This window comes from Myotis yumanensis, unplaced genomic scaffold (genome assembly GCF_028538775.1).
Source record: "Myotis yumanensis isolate MYYU_CA2020_CCGP unplaced genomic scaffold, mMyoYum1.0.hap1 SCAF_12, whole genome shotgun sequence".
NCBI lineage: Eukaryota > Metazoa > Chordata > Mammalia > Chiroptera > Vespertilionidae > Myotis > Myotis yumanensis.
Genome location: NW_027223763.1, coordinates 55,762,550 through 55,782,025, shown reverse-complemented (window position 1 = coordinate 55,782,025; position 19,476 = coordinate 55,762,550). Strand labels below are relative to the sequence as shown.

The following is a 19,476-nucleotide window of genomic DNA, read 5'->3' as shown; positions in this document are numbered from 1 at the left end:
TCACAGTTTTGGTGATCCACCCACATCAGATAAGTGAGTTCATCCCCCCTAGAAAGTTAATACTCAGTAACAAACATTTAGCAGGTCATTATTTATTATCTTATATATTTGACAAACATTTTATTGGACTTCCACCAGATTATAAGTAAAACATTAGAATGTCCTTTGTTTAGTGGAGAGAATCCAAACTAAATTTGATTTAGAGTTGGCCTGTCTTCCCAGCGTCAGTTGGTGTAAAGACTTCAATGATAATGATTATTGTTTCCAATGTAGGTAGAAAGAATAGCTAAAGGTTTTTTTTTTTTTTTTTAATTTGTGAAAAATGTTTTGAATGTTATTGGTAAATGGTGGGAAGTTAAGGGAAGGTCAAGTTCTCAGAAACATGTAATCTACTAAAAGATCATTTGGCTTTGCATGATTTTAAGATTGCATCATAACCACCCAAGAGGCAATGTGTCTGAATGGGTGGCCCATGTAAAGGACATGTATTTTAATAGTTGTCATTTAACTTTGGATAAGCCATTTAAATCACTGAAGTATCCAGGATTTTCTATAAAATTGGCTCATTACGGAAATCCTGTCACTCCTTAGGTAAAGTTTAGATATTAGAAAAGCCATAAAAGATTGGCTGATTTTTTGTAAGGAGTGTAGAAAAAGATTGAGGAAAAGTTGGTAAGGGTCAGCATGTGGGGGTGTGGACCCTTTCTAGTAAGTTTCTGGGGAATCTATAAACTAAGGGAGAAGGAATTGATTGAGTAGTAATTTAGAAATAGCTTTATTAATATTTTCTTCCTAGAAGAAGAAATATAGTATGCTTGATTCACACTTAAACCTAAAGAATGGGAATATGAGATTGTCATAAGTATGGAGTACAAAATGTATTTCAGACCTACATTATGTGCAGTAAGCCAGAAAGATATAAACAAGGAAATGAGAAAAAAAATAGAGATTGAGATCAAGGAAGACAAAAATGAAATGTGGAGGGAATGACGGAGGACTGGTTTAGGTCTGCTGCCTTCAAGGCCCATTCTCCTCCCTTATTTTTCTACTGAATCAAAATCTCCTTTCTAGACTGAAGATCCAGTGTTCTGGGCGACTCACAACCCCACCCTTACCAGCCTTCTTCCTCAAATATTTAAGCCTTATGGAAGGCAATTTTATCAGATGGCTGATATCTACTGCTTTTGGAGCATGATAGCTCCTGAGATCCTGTCAACAGCAATATGACTTGTCTGTTTTGGGGACAGAGGGACTTCTCCGAAGGGCACACACTGGGTCTATGTTCAGTTGCTTAACCACAGACAATTTTAGATGCGTGTCCTGGGATGGACAGGATTTTGTCACGTCCTTTTTCTCCTTCTCTTCCTGAAAGTTGGTCCATTCAAACTATGAATCATTTTTTTAACTTGGCCTCTATGTTTAATATTATCTTTCATTTATTGATGGTGCAGAATGTGTCTAACAAGTGCTTGATGCCTTATGTAATAAAATCTTGGCAATGATTCTATGACAGAGATAGTATTACAGTTTTAAAGATCAAGACCCCAAGGCTCTAAGAGTTAAGTAATTTTGCACAGGATCACACTAGTGAGGGGCAGAGCTATGACACATTAAGCACACACACACACACACACACACACACACACACACGACTTGAGCACATGATGGAAGTGGTTAAATGAAACCTTTGGCTATAGAGTAATTTGACCTGGGTAGTGAACTGGAAGGGTTTTGGATGTGGTCTGAGTAATTGCTTCTCTGAAGATAACCACAGTAACAGTTCATTTTTGGTTTTTCTGCCAAGTGCGACTCCCTGCTTGCTTCCTTTTCCAGCAGTTGGAATTGAGTGACCGATATAAGGTGACATAAGAGTTAAGAGTAGATAATAGTGTTAGCATTTACAGGCTGAAAAGTACCTGTTTCCTAGCCCTCTCCCCGAGGGGCCCTCCTCCACGCTTGGAGAGCCAGTATGTGCCATTTTCCCTCCTGGGACGGCACAGGCTCTGGAGTATGAGGGGAAAGCTGCCGTTGTGTGCCAGTAAATGCCAGATCATTTTAGTAAGTGGAATTCTTATTAAAAGCTAGTATATGACTCAAATTTAGGGTCTATTTCAGATTTCCCTCAACTGCTTGTGGGTTTTTTTTAGTAATTACATTTTTTCAGTTGAAGAGGTTGGTCTGCATTTGTTGGAAATGGAGGAAAAGGGTAATTTGTAGTAGAAAAGAACAGGATTTCCCAAGTGGGATGTTGTGGTCACAGGGGGTGCCGTGTTCTAAAGGAATGCTTTCTTAGGAATGGGAGAGACCGTCATTCTTTACTGGTCCAGCTTTTAGCAACCAGACATTGGGAAAGCGTTTCGCGATGCCATTTTGAAGTTGACTTAATTAAACATGCTAAGCTTCATGTAGAGTCTACAACTCCTGTTCTCTGATGACAACCTTAACCTGCCACACGGTGTGTCATCATGAAGGTGGCATGAGCCACCTTGAGGGGTGCATGCCTAGACCTCCATAAATGTGAGGCAGCGTTAGAAGGGAAGAGAACACGTGGGGGGAGGCTCTGGTCAGTGGGTGTGCTAATCTGCGCACATAGGAACTCCTCAGAATGTTGGAGTCGCTTGAGAAATTAAACTGTAATGTAGTGTCAATACAGAGGGTCATTTGTCAGAGGGGCTCAAGGCAGAAATAGCTGAGGTTGTAGCACAATGATATGATTTATCATTTTTATGTAACTATCACGCTCCATGCCTGGAAAGTGGCCAATGTTGTACCATCTTTTACAGGAATGTAAAGAGAGAAAGATGGATCTCCCAAATTATAAATCACTGAATCGCTCCTCAATTTCAGAAGATGTAATAGAATAATTTGGAGATGAGGGACGAGCTTTTTAGAGGGGCAACCCTAGTCAGGATGTGACTTGCAGGAGTCATCCTTACCAGTTTTTTTACTTCCATTTTGAGAACTCAGGATAAATTGAGGATAATGTGGGGATCACTAAATATGTTTACCACGATTACATGAAAACTGTTCTGGAGCAAAAAGAAACTGACAAGGAAGTGGAATGAAGGGGTAAAAATCTGATCTCAGCATTAAATCTAGTTAGCAGGCCCGAGGCAAAGGGCAGAAATAAATAACCAAGTTTTCTACAGAAAGAAACTAACGGGATGTCCTTGCATTGAATAGTAGAAACAGCAGTTGCAGTATGTTAATCTCTTAAGGGAAAGAGCAGAATAACCCCACTGAAAAAAACTGGCACAAGGTTCTTCTGCTTAAATGACACTGGATCCCCGTCTTGGCTTAGGTGCAGTGACAGGGTCACAGGGAAAAGACAGACATGTCTGTGCCCACCTATCAGATTTTGTTGAAATTTACCATCAAGTTCAAAATTGCCTTTTCTAGGCAAGCAGAGGAGGCTGCTGAACCTGAGCCACCCCATGACTCCAGCAGTTTCTGAAAGCCTAGTGTATTCACCGCCATGAGCAGCACACTGAGGAAGACACAAAAGACACAAAAGTCTCTGTTTAGGGGCATGCCATTTAGTTGGGGAGACAAAGCTTAAATACTAGAACCAATCAAAGAATATTACAAAGGGACGTGCAAGTAAGTGTATAATCATATGGGGCAAATGACGCAGATAAAGGCAGAAGGGACAAGGAGGAAAGAGGAGTGAACAAAACACCACAGGGTCGGATTCGTCAGGAAGGGCATGTTGCCTGACAGTAGTGTAGCCTTCACGTTCCTTTCTGTAGCGTCGGTGAGGAATAAAGTGGTGCAGGAAATTCAGATCCACAGCATCGATCTCTCCCTCCTTATCTGCAGGCCCTCCATCTATCACAGATGGAAATTAAATTGATCCAACAATTTGCTCTCCACCAAGCCCTGTTGGTATCTACCTAGTAATTTGTGCTTTTCTTGGTGTTTGCAAATCGATTGCTATTATGGGATGCAGACAAATCTGGGCCTGGGTCCAGTAGGTTGGGCGATTATTGGAGCAGACACATGTGTACGCACACGAAATCCTGGAAAAACGGACTCTCATTTCTGCGTATTTTAATCATTGAATAAAACCTCTTCAGGTTTTTTAAAAGTATGTTTAATTACACTCAGATTGCATTTTTAGAGGATTTATCTGGGGTACTTCATGTTGCTACTGACAGGCCCAACCTTCAAACCACCTTTATTGCCAGACCTTTTGTTTAAAAAAAAAAGTCTTGCTCTACTCAAATACTCTTACAGAGTTATAATCCCTCCCGCTCCCACCCAGAAATATGTATAGGCATTCATCTAATTTGATAAATAAAATGTTGCTGCTGGAAGGCTTGGGAAAGTAGACTTTATCTAAACACTCAACTTCATTGTTCTACCTTAAAAAACATTTTTGAAGCCCTTCTGAGGATTGTGAAATTCTTTGAAAACAAATTAAAAATAAAACATTTTCTGTGATTTCGTTACAGATTCTGGACAATCAGGAAGTCCAAGCCACAACGATCCTGCCAAGAATCCTCCAGGTAAATATGTGTTCCAGGACGTTTGCAATCTGACGTTGCAGAACAAAGGTACCACTGTGCAGATAAACAGCCCATAATTGGTCAGCTGCCTATTTTGTTCTGGCGGGCAGGTATGATCAGGACAAGATGTGATTCTGCTCAGGCCCTTCACGGCGGCACATGCTTCTATATTGGCGTCATCAGCATTTACGTAATCGCCAACGTTTTCATTTTTGTTGGTGTTTCTTTGAAAATGAATATGCGTGTATTTTAGTTGTGTATCTTTCAGGTGCTAAAAGTCATTGCTGTTTGAAAAGCCAAAAACAAAAACAAAACCCAAATCCCGTTTACATCTTTCTTATAAAACGCACAAGAAAAAGTAAAATTTTCCATACTCTTAACTATAGAGGGTGGTAGTGGTGGTTGGTTATGTTGTCAGTGATGGATTTTTGCAAACGAGTTTTTATTCCATAAGGTTTTTATTGGATTCCCAGAATCAGGAAATAATGAGAGTTGGACTTTTCGTTTAGTGTAATGTATGCCAAGTATCCCCTTTATTTTCAGAAGTTGTTCCAAATCTGAAAATGGGCTTTTGTAAGTTGGCTGTCTTCATTTTTGTTGCTCCTAAATCTGAACATACAGACTTTTGGTATTGATTTAGGAGGGGTGTCTTTTCACATGAGGTAAATCCAGTGCAAAGGAGAACTTCTAATATTTCAGCGTCGTAAAGATTTTAATTATATCTTGCCGAAACCGGTTTGGCTCAGTGGATAGAGCGTCAGCCTGCGGACTGAAAGGTCCCGGGTTCGATTCCGGTCAAGGGCATGTACCTGGGTTGCGGGCACATCCCCAGTGGGAGATGTGCAGGAGGCAGCTGATCGATGTTTCTCTTTCATCGATGTTTCTGACTCTCTATCTCTCTCCCTTCCTCTCTGTAAAAAATCAATAAAATATATTTTTTAAAAAAGTATATCTGTAACTTTGGCAAAGGAATGCTCTAAGAATAAAGCTAACAAAAACAAACACCAAAACAAACAAAACATCCAAACAAAAAACACAGATGCCATCTACCTCCCCAAATAATTGCACCTGTATTTACATGGAAAACAAACCAAAAAATTTAATAAAAGTAATAATAAAAGTTTCCTCAGGTAGACTTAGTTTTCAGTCCTTAATTGTTTGATCTTCCTTGTCACCATGCTTTGCTAATATGAGGTGGAAATACCTGAAGAAGCCCAGAACTACAGAAACAATGTCAGACCAGCCTTGCTTTAAATGGTGTTGGAAAGATACATCAAGTAAATATCCAAATAAAAATGCAAAGTCAAACAGATTATTTCTTTCTGAGTCTTGACCATATTTTTATATTAGAAAAATTATTTTTTTACAACTACATATTTACTCTGTGTTGTACAGAATCGTATTGTTTGACAAAAATAATATATACTTTAAAGATAAAAAGTTCTACTTAAATGTAGATTTGAAAATGTATACTAAGTTGATTTTTCATTACTTTCATCAAAACATTTTAATATTATTACAAATTGATAACAAAACATTAAAAAGACCAAACAATTTTAAATGTAAATTTCAGTGAATTTATTCTTTTATTTTTTATGTCTGGATAATTAGAATCCCCCAAAAGAAAAACTCTTTATAAGTTTATAAATTATACATTGATTACAATGATAAATTATTTATACAATGTAATGAATTTTTTTCAGAAATTTTCTGAAGTTGAGGAAATTTCATTAGCTTGTAATCTTTAAAATTTCTTCTTTTTAATTGACTGATGTTTCCTCTGCATAGGAAGATAGCCAAGAGTGAATTGTACCCAAACATGTTTTAAAAGCTTCCTCATTCACTTTATAAAGAATGGGAGAGGAAGAACCCTCTAATAGAAAAAGAGTTGATAAGTATTTTAAGTCAGACTAAATAAAGGATATGTTCTGTGCCTTAGAATGACAGCTTGATTTGAAATTAATAAGCTGTTATTGTTTGAAATGCATTTCTGAACACGTACAGAAAGAATTATGCTCACTTAAGAATATTCTTCCCTTGAGCTGAACGAAACTTTGAATAGTTACGTAATGTCAGAATTCAATTTTTCAATATTTGTCCAGAAGTTTTGTCACGTCTTTTTCTTGCTGCATTCAGTGTAGCATCTCTTAATTTATCTGTTTGCATATAATATGGCAAACAGAAACAATCAAACCTAATTTTTTTCCTTTTAAATTTTTCTTGGAAATTGAGCCTTTTTGAGAACTACGTCCTAAAACTAGGTTGTTGAATATTGTATATACATACATTATACATCAATGACCAGTTCTTCAGAGTTAGAATATAGTAAAACATACATAATACCAAAATTAAATGGAATATAATTAGAATATTCTTTGATGATTCAGAAACATTCCATCATTTTAACATGCTTTGCGTATATCATTATATTATGGGATGAACCGTAGAGATTATTAAGGAATTCTGTTTGATGAGATTAAGAATTTGTTCTGTAATGCCTTGAAATAAATCAAGCTGTTAGGAACATGGACTAGTTTCTAATTTGAAATGTGAAAAATCAGAGCTTACTACGGTTTTTGTATTACAGTCAGTTGAGATAAATTATACTTATTATTAAAAGCTCTTTTCATAAGTGCAAGCATGTTTGGTATTTTAGAGTGTAATTCATCTTTGGGAGGCCCTTTTCATCTCTGTATTCTGGCCTTGGCTGAAATGTGAAATCTCCAAGTGGGGTTTCAATATCTGGAGAAGGCACAATCCATTTATGGGAAAAATCAAAACCTACTACCACAAGCAATGAAACAATCAAATCACTTTGCTGCTTGTATTGTTATAACAAAGAGGAGTTAAACTTTTGGGAAAGATCACCTTGATGGTGAACGCTTTCTTATCGCTGGTAGTTTTCCACTGGGAGATGTGCAAGCCATGGTAGTTGCTACCATCTACTCCTGTGTTCATTTCCTAACAGGTTGGGAAAGAGATGGCAACAATGCAAGCCCTTTTAGGGCTAAAGGCTCTTTGACATCTTTTCCCCACTGTTGACATGAGGGTGGAATCCCATCCAGTTATCCTATCAGAGCAGATGCACATGTGTCTCTCCACAACCCCCCCCCCGCCCCCCCCCCCCGGTAGGCGTGGCTTCTCTCCAGCATCAGGCCTGACTGTCTGACGCTGAGGAGGCCACTTTCTTGCTGATTCCTCTGAACTTCTGGAGGGTGACCCTAAAGTTCTCCAAATTGCACTATGGCCATCTACAGATAGGCCTTTTAGTTTTTAACTTGTCTTTCTTGATTGGGGTTAGTACTCAGTGAGCAAACTAAACACAGGTGAACAAAAGCAACGTGTTTTGGAGAGGAGGGATATTTGATACTTGTTATTTTTAAAAGCACTTGCGTAGTTTTGTTATTTTAAAACACATTTAAATAGTTCTTATGGTATTTCCTTATGCTATTTGTGACTTAATATTTTGTTTTTATTCTTTGTGACATGGTGGGAATGGGCCCCATAATCTTTTCGGGGCTAAGGTGCTCTAAAGGTTTGATGATGTTCAAGGACATGACGTTGTTCTTTTGGTCAAAAAGCCTTGCCCTGACTGGTTTGGCTCAGTGGATAGAGCGTCAGCCTGTGGATTGAAGGGTCCCAGGTTCGATTCCGGTCAAGGGCACATACCTTGGTTGCGGGCACATCCCCAGCGGGGAGTGTGCAGGAAGCAGCTGAATTGATGTTTCTCTCTCATCAATGTTTCTAACTCTCTGTCCCTCTCCCTGTCTCTCTGTAAAAAATCAATAACATATATTTAAAAAATCGTTCAAAAAGCCTTAGGGACACTTCATTTTTTATGATGTACATTTCTCTTGTTTATGATAGACTCAGAAGTTATATATTTATGTGTACTTAGTTTTAAATATCAAATTAATCCGTTGTAAGCAACAGAACTATAAGAGCCCTCTCTCAATATTAGAAAACAACTGTTGTGGACCAACTGATGGTAAATCATTCATTTATGGACTTAGATTCAGATATAATTTTATTTCTACTAAATAAAAACTCCCCTGCCACTTTTAGGAAATGTGTGATTAGACTATAATCTTTTAAAATTAGCTTTGTCTTACTCTATTCTTTTCTGTCTCTACATTCCTTGGCTATGATCTTGTTCGATTTCCCAATCTCGGTGATTTGCCTAATGCTAGAATGCTTAATATCAAAGGAGAACAAGGCCATCTAGAAGTTAGATTATGCTTCTAAGTCATTTTAAAGCTGAAACCTTATTTTAGAAATAGAAACATCAATGATAAGAATCATTGATCAGCTGCCTCCTGCACGCCCCCTAGTGGGGATTGAGCCTGCAACCCAGCATGTGCCCTTGACTGGAATCAAACCCAGGACCCTTCAGTCCGCAGGCCGAAGCTGTATCCACTGAGCCAAACCAGTTAGGGCTGGGAAGGCTGTACTTTTGTGATGTGCTCTCACATGGCAGCAAATATAACAAAGAAACTTTGAATCCCAGGGCAATTTTTGCAAATTTTATCATTTAATCTTACTAAGTATTCCAAGTGCCGTTAACCAGAGCTTTCTTACTTGGAATGACATGAACTTATTCTACTTTTTTTTTTGCACATTTTATAGGGTGCTTGTGCTGTTTTGTTGACTTTTGCATGTAGCCTGGCAAAACCTCTGGGAGCAATTAGGACCATGTATTTAGTGTAAGCCACCTATATTCTCTCTGGAACAAAGATGGAACCAAATATAATTAATTGAATAAACTAAACAAGGAGTATCTGTTAACCATAGCAATATGCTTGCCTTGCAATAAAGAGATCTTTAGCCCTAGCCAGTTTGGCTCAATGGTAGAACGTTGCCCTGTGGTCTGAAGGGTCCTGGGTTAGATTCTGGTCAAGGGCATGCACCTTGGTTGCTGACTCGATCCTCGGCCCTGGTCAGGGTGTATACAGGAGGCAACAAATCGATGTGTCTCTTTTACATCGATGTTTCTCTTTCTCTGTCTCTCCCTCTCCCTTCCACTCGGTCTAAACATCAATGGGGAAATATTCTCAGATGAGGATTAAAAAAAGAAATATTTAAATTATAAAAATTCTGAGGTTGATCTCTCCCCAACCCTATTATATAGATACTGAGAATGAAACCAACAGAGGGTTGTCATGAAACTAATGAACACAACCAAATAATTATCAAGAAAATGAGTCCAGCATCTGCATTTTTAGTTGTTATCTGTTGGGATCACTAGGACCCATGTTTACTTAAATCTTCACTTTTCCCCCAAAACTTGGAGTTTGGGACAAACAATACTTTCTACTAGTTACAAAAATAATAAAACATTTTTGTATTTGTATATGAAGGTGGATATATTTGCATAGCCCTTGAAGATCTCATAGAGCATGTTTTTTTGTTTATTTTACTTGTGTGTGTGTGTGTCAGAGAGAGAGAGAGAAACATTGATTTGTCGTTTCACTTACTTATGCATTCATTGGTTATACTTGTATGTACCCTGACTGGGGATTGATCCTGCGACTTTGGTGTACCAAACAACAATTTAACCAACTGAGCTACCCAGCCAGGGCTCATAGAGCATGTTTTATCTTCAGAGATGGTGTTCAGAGTCAAAGAAAAGAGAAAATTTACTTTATTTTTTAAAACCATAGACTGTTTACTCCTCAATTAATAAGTTTATACCCACTCCTTCTCATATCCTCAATTATTGTATCTACCAGGAGAATCAAAATGTTTTCCATGGGGGAAAATTCACTTTCATGATACTTAGAAGTAATTTTAAACGTTGGCACTAAACAGTACGCAACAGAGTATGAACAGGCTTTCTATTCATAACAGTGTAAATGGAAAGACACTAAAAGGATTGGTGAACTGTGGTAAGACCTGAAGTTGTAGGTAAAGCTTTTAAGTAATTTGAGAATGCGGTCTGTGCAAGTCAGTGCTAAAATCAAAGGACTTTTTTCCCCTAACAGATTTTGTTTCAGGAACATTTTTCCTCTTTATCATCTGAGGGTTTTTTTGTTTGTTTGTTTGTTTTGTTTTTTGTTTGTGGTTTTTTTTTAATACAGCACATTCAGTAAAGTTCCTCAATGTTCAAATTTATGATAGAATTCAGAATAAAGGAAGAGAGGATGAGGAAAGTGCCTTCTTCACCAATTACTGTTAAAAAGCTCAAAGGATACATAGCCCTTAGCTGCTTAGTTGTACAGGCAACATTATGGGTACTTGTATCCAACTCACCCCTAAAGGTTAATCTACAGAGCAGTTGGCACCATGCCCAGCCTCTACAATGATTCCAGCCTAATTACCTGTAATATTTAATTTTGGGGAAAAAGATAATTTAGTAATATCCTATACGGTTATGAAAGAAAGATTTTCGCACATCTTCCCAGTAAAATAATATTAACTGAGTGTCCGCTGGTTGCTGAATTCAGAGTTAAATCACACTCCAGGAGACAGTATATTGGGCAACTTCTGTTGCCTGAGCTCAAAATAAGGAGTAGAGACTGTCATTTGCTCTTGGGGAGTTGGGAATATACACCACTCCACACCAAGAATAATAAACCATCTAGCAAGAGCTGTCCTTAGGTGAATTTTTCAACTAACAGATATTTAATGAGCATCTATTGTGTGCATGGCATTATTCTAGGTGCCACAGAAGATAAAAACATGAATTGCCCATGAGCTTTGCTGTCCCCAAACTTTTCTGTTCATAAATATATACAGTGTATATTTCATACTCACAGGGTGTGGCAAACGTAGGTTTACCATGGTTTGTATGGAGAATAATACAATAATTAATGAATAATAATACAAGAATAAACTCACATGCAAATGTAAACCTATGTTTGCCCCACCCTGTGTGTGTGTGTGTGTGTGTGTGTGTATCCTATATAATAAAAGCCTAATATGCAAATCAACCAAACAGTGGAACGACCAGTCACTATGATGTGCACTGACCACCAGGGGGCAGACGCTCAAGGAGCTTCCCCCAGCCTCCAGGCCCCAGGCCAGCCAAGGTGGGTGCCAGCGGGGGCACCCAATTGCCCCACTGGTAGCCCCACAGATCGGCCCTGATCGCTGGCCAGGCCTAGGGACCCTACCCATGCATACATTTTGTGCACTGGGCCTCTAGTATATATATATTATTTAGTGCTACAACTCCAGTGTCATGAGAGTTCAAATTTGTGAAATACTATTTCCAGCCATTGTAGAAAGCATGATGGAGTGGGAAATATATGAACTTTGGAATTAGACCCCCAGTGAAGGCTCCATGTTTTACCACAACCATGAGGGCCATGGAGCACATGAGTAAATCAGACAAGTTCCTTGGAATTGAGCACAGTCAGCTATATCCAGGCCAGTTGTAAGCATCAGACAGAAGAGCATACCTGGTGAGTAGCAGGAAAGTGAGGGCTTTTGATACTCCTTTCCCTTCCAGCTGGGTTGATCCAGAAGACTTCCTGCAGGAAGTACCATTAGATGTGGAACCAAATAGAAGTACATTAGATTTTTACACTGCCATCCCATAAAGACATAAAATGGCATAAACAATGTTACACATCAAGATAAAAGGCATTAGATTAGGTTGGAGATTATATAAAAGAAGCAAAAGGAGCAGATGTCCTCAAGTCTCATGGTGAAGTAGAATTATAATTTTTAGATCCTCAGTTGTGTTCTAAGCCTTTTGACATCTGAGGAAATGTAGAATGAAAGTTTGTTACAGTTTTTAATAGTGATATGAGCAATAGTACAAATGTATTATTTCAGATTGCTTTTCCCCTGGCAAACTTTATCTCTGGGTCCCTTGTATTAACATTGTATAAATATTTTCCCACTTGCCTTTTCCTGGTGTTACTACTTTCTGAAGCCACCAACTTTTCTGTCTCCATTGAAATTTTTCTCTGGCCCTTCCTTTTCTTGGCCCTCTACATACTTCTTCCTTATTCTATTTACTTCATCCTAGCAACTTATTTCTTACTTTTAAAAAATGCACCTTTGTCCCTCATTCAGATAACTCCCTTCATTCAAATGTCCCATCTTTCTTTCTCTCTCCCTCTCTTTTTTCCCCCATGACATGACATGAAAGACTCTAAAATATTTTCTTGACTTCTTCTGCAACTGGGCTTCTGTCCTCACTGAAATTATTCTCATTACATTTATAACGTTTTGCCATTGGAGTCCAGTAGTTCCTTTGCATTCTATTCCTGCTTCCATATTCTTGAGCATTAATTTGATTTTATTGACCATGCTTTACTTAAAAATCCTTCCTTACATTAAAAAGAATGTTATTTTATTGTGGTAAGAACACTTAACATGAGATCTACCCTGTTAACAAATTTTAAAGTATATAATGCATTATTGCTGACTATAGTTACAAGGCTGTACAGCAGATCTCTAGAGCTATCAATCTTGAACAATTGAAAATTTATGCATGCCGATTACTAATTCCCCTGGTGGCCAACATTTCACTTTCTGATTCTATGATACTGACTATTTTAGATACCTAATTTTAGTGGAATCATGCAGTATTTGTCTTTCTATGACTGGTTTATTTCACTTAGCACAATATCCTTAAGGCTTATCCATGTGGCTGCATCTTGCAACCTTTCCTTTTTTTATAAAGGTGAAATAGTATTCTACTATATGTATATACCACCACCTGTTCTTCACCCATTCATCTGTTGGTGGGTATTTAGTTTGTTTCCACATCTTGGCTATTATGAATAGTGCTGCAGTGAACATGGGAATTCAGATATCTCTTCGAGATCCTGATTTCAACTCTTTTGGATAAATATCTAGAAGTGGAATTGCTAGATCACATGGTAGTTCTATTTTCAGTTTTTTTTTCAAGGAACTTGTATACTCTTTTCCATAGTGGTGACACCACTTTGCGTTCACACCAACAGGGTGCGAGGAATCCAGTTTCTCCACATCTTCCACAACGCTGATTGTCTTTGTTTTTTGATCATAGTCATCCTGACAGAAGTGAGGATGATCTCACTTGTGATTTTAATCTAATGCCTTTTATCTTGATGTGTAATAGCCAATGAGATGATGATCAGTCACATTGAGCCTTTTAAAATATGCCTTCTGGCCATTGGTATATCTTCTTTGGAGAAAATCTGAGTCCTTCACCCATTTTAAGTCAGGTTATTACTTATTTTTTTTGATCATTTGCTGTTAATTTGTAGGAGTTTCTTGTAGGAGATTAACCCCATGTTAGATGTACAGTGTGCAGCCATTGTCTCCCCTCGCATAGGTTGCCTGTTGATTGTTTCCTTTGCTGTGCAGGTACTTGTTAGTTCAATATAGTCCCACCTGTTTAGTTTTTCTTTTGCTGCCTATACTTTTGAAAACAGGGCCCCTTTCTGATAATCCAGGAACCTTTATGGGTTTTCCCCCCTCATGACTCTTATTTTTATTAAGTTGATTTTGGTTACATTGGTTAATAAGATCATATAGGTTTCAAGTGTACATTTGCATGATACATTGTTCTGCATATTGCATTATGTGCCCACCACCCAAAGTCAAATCATCTTCCATCACCATATAGTTGCCCCCCTTTACCCTTCCCTAGCTCCCTCCCTCTTCCTTCTGTCAACCACCATACTGTTGTCTGTGTCTGAGTTTCAGTTATATATCATCCCTCATATGAGTGAAGTCATATGGTTCTTAGTTTTTTAAAAATATATATATATTATTGGTTTGTTTTTTTTTAACAGAGAGGAAGGGAGAGGGATAGAGAGTTAGAAACATCGATGAGAGAGAAACATCGATCAGCTGCCTCCTGCACACTCCCTACTGGGTAGGTGCCCGCAACCAAGGTACATGCCCTTGACCGGAATCGAACCTGGGACCCTTGAGTCTGCAGGCCAACGCTCTATCCATTGTGCCAAACCAGTTTTGGGTGGTTCTTAGTTTTTTTTATGACTGACTTATTTCACTTAGCATAATATTCTCAAGGTTTATCCATATGTTGCAATGGAAATATTTCATCTTTTTCCTATGGTTGAGTAGTATATATGTACCATATCTTTTTTATCCAGTCATCTATTAAAGGGCACTTGGGTTGTCTCCATGTCTTGGCCACCATGAATTATGCTGCAATGAACATAGGGGCACATATATCCTTGTGAATAAATGTTTTTAATTTGGGGGGGGGGGGTAGATACCCAGAAGAGGGATTGCTGGGCCATATGGTAACTCTATTCTTAACTTTTTGAGAAATTGCCATACTGTTATCCATAGTGACTGTACCAGTTTATATTCCCACCAACAGTGAATGAGGGTTCCTTTTTCTCTAACTTTTCCAGCATTTGTTATTACCTGTCTTGTTGGTAATAGCCAGTCTAGCAGGTATGAGGTGGTAGTTCAGTGTAGTTTTGATTTGCATTTCCCTAATAGCTAGTGAAGTCCAGCATCTTTTCATATATTCGTTGGTCCTTTGTATGTTTTCTTAGGAGAAGTGTGCTCAGGTCCTCTGCCCACTTTTTAATTGGATTGTTTGTTTGCTTTGTGTTGGGTTGTATGAGTTCTTTATGTATTTTGGACATTAACTCCTGGTTGGAGATGTTTTTTGCAAATACCATCTCCCATTCGGTTGGTTGCCTTTTTGTTTTGTTGTCAGTTTCTTTTGCAGTGCAGAAGCTTTTTAGTTTGATACAGTTCAACTCATTTATTTTTGCCTTTACTTCTCTTGCCTTTGGGGTCAAATTCACAAAATATTCTCTGTGACCAAGGCCCATAAGTTTAGATCCTGAATAGCCAAAGCAATCCTGAGAAAAAAGGAATGAAGCTGGAGGATCACACTATCTGACTTCAAATTATACTACAGAGCTACGATAATCAAAACAGTATGGTATTGGCAGAAAAACAGCCACACAGACCAATAAAACAGAATTGAGCACCCAGAAATAAAACTACATATATATGAGCAAATAAATTTTGACAAAGGAACCAAAACACACAATGGAGAAAAGAAAGCCTCTTCAATAAATGGTGCTGGGAAAATTGGAAAGCCACGTGCAAAAGAATAAAACTAGATTATAGTTTGTCTCCATGGACAAAAATTAATTCAAAATGGACCAAAGGAAAGACCTGAATATAAGATTTGAAACGAAGTTACAATCACTTCTTGTGATTCTTAAATATGTGCCTTTGGAACAGACCTCTCTTTTGTGTCCAGACGAAGTGCTCAGTGACTGACTGTGCATGTTTCCCTATATGTTCCACGAAAACTCACGCTGTAACTCACCAACATTTCCAAAATTCTACTCATTTTCTTTTCTACCACATTTCAGTTTTTCTCTATGCAAGATATCTTGGGGCTACCAGAATCTACCCTGGGGGCTACCCTTGGTTAGAGTAGCTCATGAGTTCCTTCTAAAGAACTCTCTTTCTCATCCTCCACATACTCCTCGTCTCCTTTAAAGGTCTTTAGAATCTGCTCCCACTTCTCAGTCTCATTACCCTTATTTGGGTTCTAGACACTTTATTTCTTGCCTGAAATTGTGCAAAAACCTTAAGATTGTTTCTATTCTTTGCTCACTCTTCATTTCTCAGATGCTATAAATGAGTACTCTTCAGAAAAAAACAAATCTGATTTCCTTAAAAGCTCTGGGTGCTCATTCCTTATATACTCATACTAGAGGCCCAGTGCATGAATTCGTACACCTTGAAAGGAACTGTGGGCTGCAAGGCTGTGGTGGGGACAGGGGCAGGTCTCTGCCCATCCTCCATGCCCTTGCCCAGCCCCTCCTGCTGCGGCCCCTGGTCCCCTGTCTGCCAGCAGCCCTGCTCCCCCACTGCCACTCCCATGCGCTGATGCCAGCCCTGCTCGCACCTGCTGACAGTGTGGAGTGATTGGGGCCAGCGGCATCAGGAGGTGCAAGTGGTGGCTGCTGCCCTCAGGAGCAGGGGGAGGTGGAGAAGCCCTCAGGGCCGATCAGGGCCAGCAGCCGCTGCTCTCACCCACTGACGGCACTGAGTGATCAGGACTGGTGCTGGTAGCAGGAGTGAGTGGCAGCTCCAGTGCCGGCTGTGGGTGTGAGTGGGGCCGTCACCAGCAGTGGGTGCGAGAGTCAGCTGCCAGCTCCGATCGCCCCTCAGGAGCAAGGGGAGATGGATAAGCCCTGAGGGGCAATCTGGGCTGGCAGCCACCACTTGCACCCACTGACAGCGCTGAGTGGTGCCTCTGGCACCAGCAGTGGGTGCAAGCAGGGCCAGCGCCAGCAGCAGGTGCAGGTGCCCAGTAGGATTGCGGCACATGGGAGCGAAGAATTTTCAGTAACCACCAGAGGCTCTCCCCGATGACAGCAACTGGTGCCTTGCCTTGGTCTGGTGCTCCCGCTCAACTGCTCCACCATCCAACCACGGCCAATGCCTGCCATGTTCCACACTCTGCCGCCTGCTGTCGACGCCTGCCATGTTCCGTACGTGCACTCTGCTGTCAGCGCACATCATAGCGACTGGTTGTTTGGTTGTTCGGTTGTTCCGCAGTTCGGTCTATTTGCGTACTAGGGTTTTATATATATAGATACTTTGTCATGTCTTGAAATGCTGCTCAGACACCAATTATACATACCCGGTTTTCTTCCTTTTCCTTTCTTCCAAGTGATATGCTGTCTCCTTTGCCAGGACTGCCAAATCCACCCTTCAAACCTTGTTCATCCTTGCTCTCCAAACTATTACATTCCGTCTTATCAGATCACCCTAAGCAGGGTTGGACAGCTCTGTCTCTGTTATGATTGGTGTTTTGTATCGTAAACCTCTGCTTACACATCTCTCCCCCTAAGTAGACAGCTGAATTTTTTAAACGAGTAGTTTACTACTATAATCCAATATCTTTTTTTTTGCTTTACACTCTCAGAAACATTACTCACGAAAACAGGATGTCAGTACTCAGATGTTGCTGGCCCAATGTCCCCACTTTACTTATGAAAACAGAGCAAAGAGGTTAAGTGATTTGCCCAAGGCCTCAATTAGTTATTGGCAACTGTAGGTGAAAACTCATTTTTTGCATGGGTCCAAACCTTAAGTCAGAAGTAATCCCACGACATCATTGTTATTTTCTCCTTGCCCCCTACCCACCTAGGTGCATTGCCTTGCGATAGAATGAGAAAAGTTTGGCCTTGGCTGTGAGCAGCCCGAGTGTTAATGGGTATGCACTGCCACGAGAGAGAAAGAAATGAGAAGTCTTTCTGTTGAGATTTTTCAGCAGAACCAGAGTCTGGGTCTCCTGACACAGAGGTGCCCTGTTGAGTCCCTGGGGGCAGTTGTGACAGCTCCAGCTTCTGGGACAAGGGGAAGTGGGTGGAGGGTGAGGAGATGATGGAGGCGAATCGCGAGTGACCTTTGCCTCAGCGGGGATGAGCTCGGGGAGGGAGATCAGCTGAGAGATGTCGAGGCTGTGGCGTCAGGGCCCTGATGAGGGCGAGGCTTGCACTGCACCGAGTGGTTGTCCTTGCTAGAGCTCAGTAGCCCCATCTTGTTCTCTGCTCCCACTTTCTCCAGGTGCATGCGCCTTGTCTTTATGTAGCTCAGGGACCCACTCGTCACACAGTCACAAGTGTAATTTAAACACGGTCAGTGCTCCCCTTTCACAAAGCTGAGAGACAAAGGACCAGCTTTCGGGCTATAGTCCATTTTTTGCAGCTTTTGTTTCCCTACCTTTATAACTGTATGGCAGGGTCTTGTGGTCTCTGAAATGATGTCATAGGTAACAGAGAGTTCAGGTGAAATTTTAATACATTGATGGAGGCACCTAATTTATACCGCACCTCGTTCCAGAAAACTTTCAAGAGGCCTTGCACTTCAATAGTTTGCAATTTGTTACATTTTAAAAGACGCCGCTCTAACGTATTTTTCTTTCTTTGTGGAATGTCCACATTCCTCCCGGGGAAGGTTAGAGGCCCCCTGTGCAAAGAGGCCTCAGTCATAACCACCCCTGGGTCACGGCCGTGACTGTATCCACCGCTCCGCCGAGTTTTTGTCCTTGCTCTTTCACTCAAGCACCTCGGGTTCTTTTTACAGTGACCGCCTGCATCTGAAGTTTCCTCTCAATTTAAATTCTTTTCCCTCTCCCTCTTCGCAAGGCCTGCGTTTGCAGCATATGGCTACAATTTAATAATGCAAAGCGTTTTCCTCCTCACAGCTGGAAAGCTGGGATTGTTCTGTATCACAGATAAGAGTGGACTGCTCCGGGCTCGTTAAAATCACTGAACTTTGCAGACGCTAAGCTTGCTGGGTGTGTTGTCCTGTGAAAAGGCACCCAGGGGACCCTCACTTGCATGCTGGGAAGGAGTGGTCATTTCTATAGCAATATTTTGCAAGTGGAATAAAATACTTAAAAAATCTATCTATCTATCTATCTATCTATCATCTATCTATCTATCATCATCATCATCATCATCTATCTATCTATCTAGATATTTACCTAGATTTCTAACTACCTGAGTTTTAATGTTTCTATCTCATAGGATTATTGAATGTGATTTAAAGTTATTAGGCAACTCGACTCAAGTCTCATTTCTTCTTTCTTTTTCTGTAATTATAAGAGTATCAAGATATCAAGTAATTGAAAGCAATTACCTTTGTGGGGTAATTTGACTCTTGTTGGCTTTTGTATAATAATGTCATTGATGGAAGAAGAATTTAAGAAAAAAAATCAGGTTTTGGTTTTCAAAGTTGTTGCAAACCCTTTTGGGTCTTTTGACTTGTATTCTGCTCGTCAGGGACCTTGCACACTTTCATTTCATTTTGTAAAACACAACTAGGGCAGACTCCTGTTTTCACTGAGATATTTCTAAGTCTTGATGCCCACCCCCATACCTTGAGCATATCCATGTCCCCATGGCATCCAGGAGTAAGAAAACCACTCGACTTTCAGATTTGTGCACTTGCTAATGACATGAGACAAACAGACATGATGTATTCTTTCATATATTATATGTTTCCA

General features: G+C 39.8%; 1 protein-coding gene across 7 annotated transcripts in view; it reads left to right on the top strand.

The window, feature by feature from the left end:
* NFIB (nuclear factor I B) overlaps window positions 1-19,476 on the top strand; it is a 226,218-nt gene that overhangs the window by 124,742 nt on the left and 82,000 nt on the right. For all 7 annotated transcript variants that reach the window (XM_070431689.1, XM_070431690.1, XM_070431692.1 and 4 more), the window contains exon 3: window positions 4,455-4,508. In XM_070431689.1, the coding sequence (XP_070287790.1) occupies window positions 4,455-4,508 (54 nt within the window). The remainder of the gene's footprint in view (window positions 1-4,454; window positions 4,509-19,476) is intronic.